Here is a 13,050-nt window from a genome sequence, read left to right on the forward strand (position 1 = left end):
TATTATATTATATTATATCATATTATATTATATTATTCAAGCTCTCCTTGGATGAAAGCCATGCTATACAGTGAAGCTTACACCATGTAGTTGTAGCTTTTAAATACAACATAAACTCTGAACCAAAAAACAAAAACAAAAATGTCTGCCTCTTTGCGTAGGTGCTGAGGTTCTTTGTGATTGCACTGACCGTGGTATACAAATCCAGGGTGGCAATTTTACACTGACCAAGGGGTTTAAGAGAGACAGCGTAATCATCTACCGCTGTAACGATGGATACTACCCGTACCCTGCTGTGACCCGTATCTGCCTGCCAAACGGCTCCTGGAAACCAGCACCCAAGAGGTTTTCACCACAGAAATGCAAACGTGAGCGCCACAACTTTCATTGATTCATAATTTACCCCAGACTTCATCGAAGTAACAACTCTGACTGCTTTTTGCTGACTTTTCTGAAGTTGTTGAATGCCCTGATCCGAACGTTCTGGAGAATGGAAACGTCTCTCCTCCTGAAGTCCAGTACTTTGTGGGTAATGAGACTTCATATGAGTGTTACTCTGGATACACATTGAGAGGATCATCCAAACGGATATGCTTACCAAATGGGAAGTGGAGTGGCTCTACTCCAATCTGCAGCCGTGACTGTAAGTCTTGAGCAACATTTCATTGCTTTTTGCTTTGCTTTGCCTACTTTTTGGGTGTATAGAGATTTTTCACATGGGACAAATCCATGTGTAAGGATTGAATTAAATGGGGTAAGAACCAGTATCTGAGAGGATTAGACCTTAAGATGAGATAACATCTGAAAACAAAGAAAAAGTCACCATCTTTATTAATGCAGCTTTAAACATGGTGTCAGCCAACAGAGGGTAATTCAGGCTGAAAACATGTAAATAAATGTAATAGAGTACACTACACCAATACATTTCAGTAAATAAGACCTCAACCTCTTTTTTTTCCTTTTAGAAATAACAGACGGGAACTGAGTTTCATTTCTGTTTTTCCCCAGCTGGTTTTGCCTGTCCTGATCCTGGAGTCCCACCTGGAGCCTCAAGAGCAGGAAATATGTTTGGGATCGATGACAAAGTGACATACTCCTGCAATGGTGAACTGTTTTTGGTGGGCTCTAAGGAAAGAGTGTGTCTGGAGAACGGCCAGTGGACTGGGACAGAGCCAGCATGCTACTGTAAGATTTATTAATTTCATATTAATAGTCATTAAACAATATGTTCCTTAGGTACAGAGCTACTTTAAAATTAAGTCATCTTGTTTAAATCGTCATGTGAATGTCTGCGTGAATGACTGAATACAGTGTGAAGGCTTTGGAGTCCTCTGAACTAAATAAAGCGCTTTGCATGTGACGTCACGCTCTCCAGAACTCCGCCCACTCCACCATGACGGACGTCAAAATAAACAATGCGCTCTTTTAAAACTAGTCTAAAAACAGACATCTGGTAGCCTAATATCGCTTCTATTTAGTTTATTTCACTTTAAAAATGGTCATAGGGTTCTGCGCGGTCGGCTGCACAAACAGACAAGGATAGAAACCAAACATGTTATTTTATCTTGCCTTTTAGCTGTCAATAATAATGACTGTCTGTCAGTTCTCGGTGTAATCGCGGATTTGCATCGAACACTTTTTACAAGGTAAGAAGACTAACATCCATATACTTTAATTATGATTAGAAAAATATCAATTATGGGGAAGGTACGCGTCTAATCATTAGTAACCATGGAGACAATGCCGCATCGTCTTGTAGCCTAGCATATATGAAAAAAAAAACTGGTTAGCATCTTGTCTTTTGTACGTTTTTAAGGTTGCTCCGCTGAAAGGGGAAACGCTGTTTATGACGTAGTGATATAAATAATGTGATGTCAATTCAGGCAAAGTCATTAACTTGATTAATACGAGGTATGGGTCGGTTAAGCTAGCTATTTCCAACTTTTATAAATACCGCCGTCTATGAGCCTCAACCAGGTGTGTTACGTTCACAGACAAATTAGATTGACTAGAACAAGTAGAAGCCATGAATAAACTGGCAAAAACAATTTTGGAAAGCAATTTCAGTCGCTCTGTTCAATACTCCCGTCCCTCACTTTCGACGTCCATCATGGCGCCTGGAATGATTAGTGACGTAGTTGAAAAGGGTCAATACAGGAAGAAGCCAGTGGACTACCCAACTTTCACACACACCTTTTTTGAAAAGACCAACCAAACATTTTATTTTGTTGTCTGTACTTCTTTTGTTTTGGTCGACGAAGCTTTTTTTCTAGATCTTCAAACCTGCATTACTGAATTAAATTGCTTTTTATTTTGCTGCTACTTCTTTCAGATAAGCACACATTTGATACCCCACGTGAGGTTGCAGAATCATTTGGAGGTGCAATTAAAAGCACCCTCACCACTACACAATCTCTTAGTAAGTTTCTGGACTTTATCGTATGACAATATTTGAAACTATAACTGCAATATCTTAGAAAAAAGTGTCTTACCTTTTGTTAAACATGACTAAGAGTGACATGGCATATGGCATGACAAAAATACATATTATTGCTAATTATTCCTGATTGCACATGTAAAACAACTGTATGAATGTGGCTCATTCATAAAACCTCTTATTACACAGATGATACCCAAGAAGGGAGAAAAATCAGGATTTCAAAAGATGGGACTCTCAACATCTACATAGGTGTGGACATTTCTGAAAGCATAGAAAAAGATGATTTTGAGAAAGCAAGAGACGCCGTCATAACTTTGATTAAAAAGGTAAGGAGGTCTTTAAAGGAAAAAAATATGTAAGTTATATTTTTAAGAGAGCAAACAAATGTGGCAAAAACCTGTGAGGAATACTCTTGTCTGAAATAAAAATAACTATGAGGAAGCTGATACACAAAGTGAAAACCCACACGTAAAACCTGGCAGTATTTATGACTTTAAAACATTTCTTCAGCAGCAGAATAATTTAAAAGGTATTCTTTTGCCCTGCACAGCTGTAGGCGTTCCAAATTCACTAAATATTTACTTTCCTTGCAGCGCCCCCTTTTAAAGTTGCAATGCAAAAATTGTCAGGGTGATAGAATAAACTCACAGTTCACAATAATGATCGGCATCATAAACTTTACTGTTCATTAAAAAAATTGCGCTAAAGACAGAGACATTTAGGTGTCATCAGCCGGTCATATTAAAAGTTTTATATTATTTTCTAATGGAAAGGTCAATTGCCTTAGAGCTCCCTCCGCCTTACGATGCGCTGAGTGTGCAGAGACTCAGCAGCATAGTGCTTGGACTGCAGTTATTCTATGATGGCTCTGGAGTTTAGGGGTCCGAGGATGCTCACAGGGTGAGACCACAGACTGCTGTTGATGGGTGCTGGCAATAAATTTGCTGAGCTCTTAAAGAAGGTTAGAAACGCAGCAGTTAGTCCTACTAGGTCTGGACACTTACTCAATCTATGAAATTAATCAAAAGACATGTTATAGCACAGAGTAGACAACTTTTACATATAAATGACAATCCGTCTTTCTAAAAATACTCAGTTGGGTCTGATGGTGCTTGAAGCTTTTATTCAGTGCTTCCACACACTTATAGGCTCATTTGACATACAGTTTCTTGTTCCCTTTGGCTGCCACAACATCAGCCTATTAGAGGTAAATTTAATTATGAATTACAAATCATAATCTTGACTGATGTTTCTTGGCGCGAGGCCCTTGGCCCGTTGTCAAAGTCCACTTCTGGAAAATCACCCAGCTGATAAATGGATAGCTTTCTCTACAGAATAACAACCCTAAGCAATTTAAAGTGTCAGGCGCGCTGGATTAACAAAGCATTTCACAGAAATTGTTCAAGTTAACTTGTGCTCGTAAAGATGTGTCCGGAGTTTACGCAGGACCCCTCCATCTCAACTGTTACCTTTTTCCACAGATCGCCTCCTTCAGCGTGTCTCCAAACTACGAAATCGTCTTCTTCTCATCTGAAATATACAGGGTGGTCAACATTCTCGATTTTTTCAATGCCAAAGTGGAACTTAATACAGTCATAGAAGACCTGGAAAAGTTTGAAATCGGAGGCGAGTTTACCCCGAACACATGATAATGGTTATAACTTAAATACCTACCTGGACTCTGGTTTAACATCTGTGTTTTTGTGGCGTTTGGTTTAAAGACAAAAACACTGGAACAGATCTGAACCTGGTCTTCAAAACCTTTGAGAATCAGATGGCTTTCATAAAGAGACAAGCTGGAGATGAGGGATTTAAAGCTCATCGGCATGTCCTGATCCTTTTCACAGATGGTAACAAGCCCACAACACACATATTGCTTGCAAACACACATCAACCTTCCACAGTTTATTGATATTCCTGTTAACAAGTAAAAAAAATATATATATATTTCATATATTTCTATACCTTTGGCTAAAGACATAAAACTCGGCTAAGTTATTGGTTTCAGGATAGATTTAAAATGTTAATAAAATAACTTATTTAAAAATGTATTGGAATAAATTATATTATTTTAAAACTTGCAGTGTCAGACATGATCTTCGACAGAATGTTACGTTCTCTTGTCTTATTCAGACGTTTCTCATTTCAGTAACACTTTATTTGACGGGGTGTGGATAAGACTGACATGACACTGTCATAAACATGAAATAACATCTGTCATGAACATGAAGGAGTCTTTATGAATGTTGTCATGAAGTGTCATTTGGTAAATAATGACACTTTTAATGCAAAGTTGCTTTAAAAGTTGCCTTGAAAGTCCATTAAAAGTGCCAGCTTTGCATTAAAGTGTCATTATTTCCAAAATAATGCAAAGTTGGGACTTTTAATGGACTTTTAAGGCAACTTTTAAAGTAACTTTGCGTTAAAAGTGTCATTATTTACCGAATGACACTTCATGACAACAGTCATAAACATTCATAAAGACTCCTTCATATTCATGACAGGTGTTATGTCAGTCTTATGCACACCCGTCAAATAAAGTGTTACCTAATTTGGACATCTGATTTTGTTGCTGATATTTCTATGTTGCTTTTCTTGTTAATTTTGTAAATCCGCAACAACATTAAAAGAAGATATGTTTTCACACATATTTTACAAGCAACACCTTTTCCACAGGTGCGTATAACATGGGTGGTTCTCCTCAGCCCACTGTTGCCAGAATAAAGAACACAGTCTATATGAATCACACTGTGGAGAACCAAGTCGGCGCAAGAGATGACTTTCTTGGTAAGTTTAGTTTTCAGTATCTTCCAATCTACTTTAAATATTGTGACATGGGTGATCTAGACATGTTATTGTTGCTCTATGAAGTTTCAGCTAAAACTTCTGTGTATCTTATAGGGATTTTATTTGACTGATTAACCAAAAAATAGTGCTTAGTGTTCACAGGTTTTGAAATCTTTAATAAATTCAAAACTGAAAAGGGTTGCTTGCATTTGTATTCAACCCCTCTTGAGTCAATACTTTCACCTTCTAATAGGTTTTCCTCAAAGATTGGTCTGTAATATAGGCTCTATATTTTACTTCTTCCATCAATCAAGCTGCTCAGTGTCTTCTAAAAAAATACCTTTCCATGATGCTTTAAAAAATATGAAAAAAATGAAACCCATACATAATTCTCTTCAAAATTATGCACTAATGCATGTTTGTTCATCGCACTAGTAAATATTATCGACCCAGGGAGGCTGAATTACATGTTTGAGCAATTTCTAGATATTCATTTGTAATTAAAAAAAGAGAAGGATTTAAAACAGTGTACCACTTTGTACAATTTCACAATCATGCACTATTTTGAATTGGTGCGTAAAATCTCATGAAAATACACTTAAATTTATTTGATGTGATCAAATAAAAAAATGCTAAAGGGGTACGAATACTTTTGCAGGGCGCTTTACTTTTTGCAATGTAAAAGAAACACGAACTTACAAAGTAACACCGTTTTACAGATATCTATATCTTCGCCATTGGGAATGACATCTTTGACGACGACCTGCAGCCCCTCACTGTAGGAACAGGAGGAGATCATTACTTCAGGATGTCAAAGATCGTCGAATTAAAGGAGACCTTTGATTTAATAATTGGTGAGTTGTCTTTGAAAAGGGAAAGCTGTATAAAACCTTTGTTTTGTTTTTTTTTCTTCAGCTGTGGTGTGTGTGTGTGCGTGTCTGCGTGTGTGTCTTCTGGTATAGTTCCCGTAATTCTTCATTTAGCGCTAATTTAGCTCAGGGGAGGTAAGTGATCTTAAATGGGGCTCTGAATGGTTCTCTAGTTTCCCAAAGTAGTCAGGAAGAGAGCTGTTTTCTTCTGATGGGGGTGGATGTGATGAAGCACCTCAGTGGACCTGAGTGAAGCCATTTCATTTAATGCAATAGGCTCTAAACTTTTTTTTAATTTTATTTCCTTTACATTTTAAATATTTATTTTAAATTTCTTCATACTGTCCGTTTGTTTACCGTTTACTCTAACCATGTATTTGAGTTTCTTGTTTGTTCTGCTTATTGCAGATGAAAGCGAAGTTGTAGGTATGTGTGGCCTGCACAGGGACTATGATACCACGGGAGATAAAGAAAGCACAAAGAAAATGTTTCCATGGTTGGCGTTTATTATTAACAAGGTGAATAATTCTACAATTTAGTTAATTAATCATACAGCAAAATAGCATTAAAATGCCATGAAATATATTTGTTGCAGCACCATTTATTTATGGTTCTGTTAGAGTTAAGTTACATCTTTATTTCAGCAAAAAGTCATGTTGGTTTAACAGCATACGTTTTCTCCACTGTCTGTTCTGTACAACTTCAGGGACAAAAAGCAAAAACTTGCATCGGCTCACTGGTGTCGCCGGACTTTGTCCTGACCGCTGCTCATTGCTTCACCTTTGGTGATTTGCCAGAGAATATAGTAGTTGAAATTGAAGATGGACTGGGCAGCAGTGGTAAATATCGATGACTTTCCTTCTCAGTTTGACAAAACAAGCTTCTATTTTATCACCATTTAATATGCAGCTGCAGCATAAGACATTTATTATAGATTATTATAATAATCAGTCTATATAATTAATCATGGCACGTGCTTAATCTTTATGCAGAGAAAAAAGTGAAAACTTTCACGCTGCACCCACAGTATAACATCACGGCCAAAGTCAAAGAAGGCGTGACCGAGTTTTATGACTATGACTTGGCCATTATTCGACTGAAAGAATCAGTGCAGATCTCTGACTCTGTGAGGTATTTAACATCTTTGTCTTTAAATAATGTGGCTGCAGTTGGAATTTTTTTTTTATTGATATAGCAATTTTCACATACATGCTTCAAAAACCTGAATTTCTTTCAGACCAATATGCATACCCTGCACCCAGGAGACCAGCGAGGCTCTCAACCTGGTTGGCGAGTCGACATGCAGGCAACAAGGTCTGGTGGTTTGGCTCCTGTGCTCTGCTATGTACACTTGAAATCAGGCGTTAACACTTTATGATTAGATGATGATGATAACTAGTTAAATGGAGATATGCCTGCAGATGCATTTCAAGGCATCACCGCACACACCCAGCTTCCTTGTGCTACACCATGAAAATCAAAAGAAGGGTCTGAGCCAATTCACAAAATAGTTTGCAAAAGGAGGGAAAACATTAAGTTGAAATATCGAACCAACATCCACCATGGGAACAAGTAGATCTTTCACACGCTCACACCCGTTTCCTGCAGCCTATGGACTGATTAAGACTTTATTTATTTATCTATTTATTACTGAGGGTACCACTCCAATTTCATTATGTTCTAGAAACATAATGACAAATAAAAAAATCTTATGTCTTCATGAGGTAAGTAAAACTTATTTCACCAAGGGAGGAAGTAAGTAAAGTTTATTGGATAAGTGCTTTTCAGAGACAAAATTATCTGATCTCTTAGACATTCTTCAAAATAGGTAACACATGAGCACATAACACCCAAGCAAGTCATACAAATATGTGTTGATCTCAAGAAATCAAGAAATGACTTCTAAAAAGCTACCACAGCAAAAAGGAGCTTAGATAAATGTATTTTTTCTTACAAATTTAACAAAGTGAACAGAATTTGTCATCACTTTGCTGCAAAATAATAATAATAATAATAATAATAATAATAATAATAATAATAATAATAATAATAATAATAATAATAATAATAATAATACAAAAACAGTTTTTTATTACCGGTGTGGAGATGCACCTTTTGCTTCTTACCGGCATCCTGATTGTTTAGGCTGCATGTTGTTTCCACATCACTTTTTGATTCAAAATATCTCAACTAAAACAACAAAAGAAACTTATTTACTGACACATCATTATCACGAGCTGCAAAGCCATCATGAAAAGAAATGTGATAACTTTTAGGTGATTTTTGTCCTGGTCAGGTTGTACACTTCCAAAGTGTGGTGTCATGGAGCAAGGCGTTTTATAGATTTAGAAAATGTTTTATAGCGGAAGATTGTCAAGTTATCATTTGAGTCAAAGTGGAGGCCGCTTACGAATTATTGTGTTCTGAATTAACAGAGCAGGTCCTGTTAAAGAGTTATCGCGAGCAACTCGGTTTCCTAACAAGGAAGCACCCGCTGGTAGCGGAAAAAACCGTCTTCGCCAAGCTTGGAGAAAACGTAAGTTTTATATAAATGAGACGCTTTGTTTGCCAGCGTTATGTTTCTCTGATGCTTGGATGGTATTTTGCAGAGAGATTTGTGCATCAAAAAAGCACTTGCGGCACCGGGAATCACCACACAAGACGAAAGGGTTCCTGTGACCGATAACTTCTTGTGCACCGGCGGTCGGGTTGGGTACAGAGATCACATAGCATGCACAGGTGGGTGTGCTCTAGTCACTTTTCAACATGATTAACAATGGTGGTCCGGTTTGGTAACTCTGTCTATGGAAAATTGTCGGTACAGGGGATTCTGGCGGTGCTGTGTTCAAGAACTTCAACCAGCGTACAATCCAGGTAAAGAGCTGTGTGCAGCAAACATGTTAAAGTTATTTATCGTCATAAACTTGGAGTAAAAAGAACAGGTCAGTCAAAGTAGTAACTGAGATGACAGATTTGTTTCTTCTTCACAGATTGGAGTGGTCAGCTGGGGAACGCAGGCACTGTGCGGCTCCACGGGCGGTCTGGTTGAGTCCAATGATGAGTCCAGAGATTTCCATATCAATCTGTTTAGAATGATCCCTTTTCTTTCTAAGAACCTTGGAGATGATAATCAAGACTACACACCACTGACATTTCTGAAAAACTGAACGTAACTGCACGCTATAACTGGATCATAACATAAAATGTTCACTTAAGGCATTTTAAACTCACACATTTGCTCTCTTTTCAGACTCTGACCTTTTGGTTGTACCCCACATGACAGGCATTCAGTGTTTATGTAACGTTTGAAAGTAAATCGTCAAAATGTTCCCTCTGTTAACCATGAATGAAGGATAATGTGTGCATCAGATCAGGTTTTAATGTATGTTCTGCTGTTTCAAAGATGCAGATAAGCTGGAAAATAACTCTATCTCGGATTAAAGCTGTCATGGTATTTTACCTGTTGTCGTTTTGATTATAGAAAGTTGGGTTTTCTCATTCTTCACATCAAAAGGTGATTATTTTTTGGAGCTGAGAAAAATCACCTGCAGGATTTGCCATAACTTTCTTCAGCTGAAAAACAAAACTAAAGTGGTTATTTTTTAAGCAAATAGTGAATGCTCAAGAGTCAGCACTCAGCTTCAGCTTTTTACTTTCATTTACCAGGCTTTAAAATATTAAATGGAAACAATCATCTGTGACTTTTTCATTTGAGTGTAAACCACACAGTGTGTCACATGCCCCAAATGGCCAGAGGGAGACAGTTAATTTTTATCAGATGTTGCACAAATCATGACTTTCCAAGGCAAACTAACAAATAGACATCAGTTCCCACAAATGACCAACCAAATCTGAGTCCTTGCATGACCCAACAGCAGAAGAGTCAACAAGAGAAGCAGCCAAAGTAGAGCAAAGGGACATGACCCACAAACTGCCAGTGGTGACTCTGAGGATGATTCAGACAAAATTATACGGTACAGTTATTTGAGAAAAGTCTTATTGACTTAAGAACATGTGTTTATGTGTTTTTATGTGGTGATCAGTCAAGGTTCGTCTTTATCCATCCATCCATCCATCCATCCATCCATCCATCCATCCATCCATCCATCCATTTTCTTCCACTTATCCGGGGTCGGGTCGCGGGGGAGCAGCTTCTTAAGGGAGACCCAGACTTCCCTCTCCCCAGCCACTTCTTCCAGCTCCTTCAGGGGAACTCCAAGGCGTTCCCAGGCCAGCCGAGAGATATAGTCCCTCCTGTTTCTCCTGGGTCTTCCCCGAGGCCTCCTCCCGGTGGGACGTGCCCAGAACACCTCACCAGGGAGGCGTACAGGAGGCATCCTTACCAGATGACCGAGCTTCTCATCCTATCTCTAAGGGAGAGCCCAGCCACCCTGCGGAGGAAACCGCAGGGTGGCAGCCGCTTGTATCCTGGATCTCATTCTTTCAGTCATGACCCAAAGCTCATGACCATAGATGAGGGTAGGAACGTAGATCGACCGGTAAATCGAGAGCTTCGCTTTTTGACTCAGCTCTCTCTTCACCACGACGGATCGGTACAGCGCCCGTTTCACGGCAGATGCTGCCCCAATCCGCCTGTCGATCTCCCGCTCCCTTCTTCCCTCATTCGTGAACAAGATCCCCAGATACTTAAACTCCTCCACTTGAGGCAGGACGAACCCCCTGACCCGGAGAAGGCACTCTACCCTTTTCCGGCTCAAGACCATGGCCTCGGATTTGGAGGCACTGAGCCTCATCCCAGCCGCTTCACACTCGGCCGCGAACCACTCCAGTGAGAGCTGCAGATCACGTTCCGATGAAGCCAACAGGACCACATCATCCGCAAAAAGCAGAGATGCGATCCTAAGGCCACCAAAACGGATCCCCTCAACACCTCGGCTGCGCCTAGAAATTCTGTCCATGAAAGTAATGAATAGGTGACAAAGGGCAGCCTTGGCCAGCAATGCGGACCAGACTCTGACACGTCTTCATTAGAATCTTATTAAATTAAGCAAGACCCCGATCAATTTAAAAGTCTCATCTTGGTTTCAATAAATTGTTTGAAATAATCTGGAACATTAGTTTTAGATTTTGATTTGGAAACTGATTTTGATGCATGATGATGTAAACCTGGGATTGTTTAAATCTTGAACAATCTCACCATTAAGGCGACTTAAAATTCTAAATAAAACAACTTAAAAGAACTACAAAATGCTTTATAAACAATATAGAAAACAATGTTCATATTTTGTAACATAGTAACAACCTAATGTTTTTTTATACTGCTTTTGTTGTAGTTTGAATTTAGATTTTTATCTTTGTCAGGGTCTTTATAAACATTTTGTTCCTACAACTTGATCACTGAACAACAGAGCTTTTACTTCTATTTTCTCAATATATTCAAGTTAACAGACAGCTTATCTTTTATCCATATAGAAAGGTATTTTCTGTTATATGACAGAACTTTCTAACAAATAGTTTCTCCATTCCAAATGAGCAATTCTTAAATAATTCTGTCTTTTCCAAAATTGAAAATGAAAAAAAAGGAGCACTTTGAGAAATTGCTCCAGCCCTTAAAAGGTTTCATCCAAACTCTTTTATGGCTGCTCAGCTCTTGCTGATAAAGCTCTCCAGCTCGCCCTCCCACTCCCCCTCCGGGTCAGTGAGTCAAGCCCCATTTCCAGCTCCCGGTGCAGACGTACGCAATGCGGACACTCCGTTTGGCCGCGTGCCACGGCCAGATCATTTAAATTAAATTTAGTGGAGAGTTATTCTTTTGTGTAATTAGGTTTTTCTTTTTCTCTTTATGGCCGTGAGATGAAACGTTACTGAATTTGTCAGCTGTTGTATTTTTACAAACCTGACACAAACAAGGCAATTACATCAAGAATGATTTGTTGCGGTTGGAGCCATTTCATTGCTTCAAATTATTTTGTTTTGCCACATAACCACCCAGCCAGCTTTCAATAATAATTATAATAATAAAAAGTACACTTTTGCAAACCTCCGTGCTAATGCATATTGGGTGCGGGCAGTATCACAGAAAATTTGGATGTTTCAATATTAATGCTGAACCCTTGCTTCTCTCTCTCTCTCTCTGTGTGTGTGTGTGTGTGTGTGTGTGTGTGTGTGTGCAGCAGCAGAGGCATGATGTACTGCTTCCCCCTGGGAACATTTGTCTGGTTTCCCTCTAACGGCGAGAGAGGGAGGAGGTCAGTGGGATGAGAGAGGGCGGCAGAGACAGGAAAAGACAGACTGTGTGCGATGACGGACGAATGGCAGAGGCTTAATTGAATGAAAGCTTCTTCAGGTCTCGGATGCCGTAAACAGGGAGGAAATTTAAACCAGGGTCCTACGCTTATTGAATCCCTCCTGAGGGCTCGCTAACCTCTCCGTCTTCTTTTCTATCTGGATCGCAGCTGCCTCGTTCTCCGCCGTCTATTTAACCGAAGATGAACCCTCGGCTTTCTCTGAAATCAATCTACACCTAAACTGATTAGCGGTGTTTGGATAGAGCAGCGTGCATGAGGGGGCGGTAATTTCAGGCCCCGCTAAGCCCCCTCCTCTCTTCACCGTCTGTGCACTGCTAGCGCACACAGCATATTCCTGATGAAGCATCCTGCTGTTTAAACTCTGGCTGATCTGTCTCACTGAGAGCCCTAAATCAACCTTATAGGCCATTTCAGAAATTGCTGCCATTAGGAACTGCATGCATACACGTTTTCCCCTCTTTTGAGCTCTAGAAAAGAAGATTGCATGCATTGCATGCATATTTTTTGCTGATCCTGTAACTTTAAAATGAAATTGCACAGATAGACAATGAAACTTTATTTGCCTGAACTCTCATGACCTGTTTTTTTTTTTATTCTTGTGGTAAATTTAAACATCAAAAAAAATGCAAATTTAACAACTTCTGACTTACTAGTCACTAGTGTGTACAAAGAGCAAAAGCATTCA

General features: G+C 39.1%; 1 protein-coding gene across 1 annotated transcript in view; it reads left to right on the plus strand.

Annotated features, from left to right (window-relative positions):
* The window catches only part of LOC103141081 (complement factor B-like), a 10,278-nt gene extending 723 nt beyond the window's left edge, over positions 1-9,555 (plus strand). Inside the window, exons 2-18 of the mRNA XM_007556524.2 lie at positions 162-368; positions 458-643; positions 1,009-1,185; positions 2,333-2,419; positions 2,627-2,766; positions 3,922-4,066; positions 4,162-4,290; positions 5,117-5,227; positions 5,947-6,081; positions 6,505-6,614; positions 6,803-6,935; positions 7,089-7,227; positions 7,334-7,410; positions 8,532-8,632; positions 8,706-8,835; positions 8,921-8,970; positions 9,087-9,555. Of these exons, the coding sequence (XP_007556586.1) occupies positions 162-368; positions 458-643; positions 1,009-1,185; positions 2,333-2,419; positions 2,627-2,766; positions 3,922-4,066; positions 4,162-4,290; positions 5,117-5,227; positions 5,947-6,081; positions 6,505-6,614; positions 6,803-6,935; positions 7,089-7,227; positions 7,334-7,410; positions 8,532-8,632; positions 8,706-8,835; positions 8,921-8,970; positions 9,087-9,263 (2,234 nt within the window). The 3' untranslated portion in view covers positions 9,264-9,555. The remainder of the gene's footprint in view (positions 1-161; positions 369-457; positions 644-1,008; positions 1,186-2,332; positions 2,420-2,626; positions 2,767-3,921; positions 4,067-4,161; positions 4,291-5,116; positions 5,228-5,946; positions 6,082-6,504; positions 6,615-6,802; positions 6,936-7,088; positions 7,228-7,333; positions 7,411-8,531; positions 8,633-8,705; positions 8,836-8,920; positions 8,971-9,086) is intronic.
* The last annotated feature ends 3,495 nt before the right edge of the window (positions 9,556-13,050 follow it).

Source organism: Poecilia formosa, unplaced genomic scaffold, assembly GCF_000485575.1.
Source record: "Poecilia formosa unplaced genomic scaffold, Poecilia_formosa-5.1.2 Scaffold3, whole genome shotgun sequence".
Lineage (NCBI taxonomy): Eukaryota > Metazoa > Chordata > Actinopteri > Cyprinodontiformes > Poeciliidae > Poecilia > Poecilia formosa.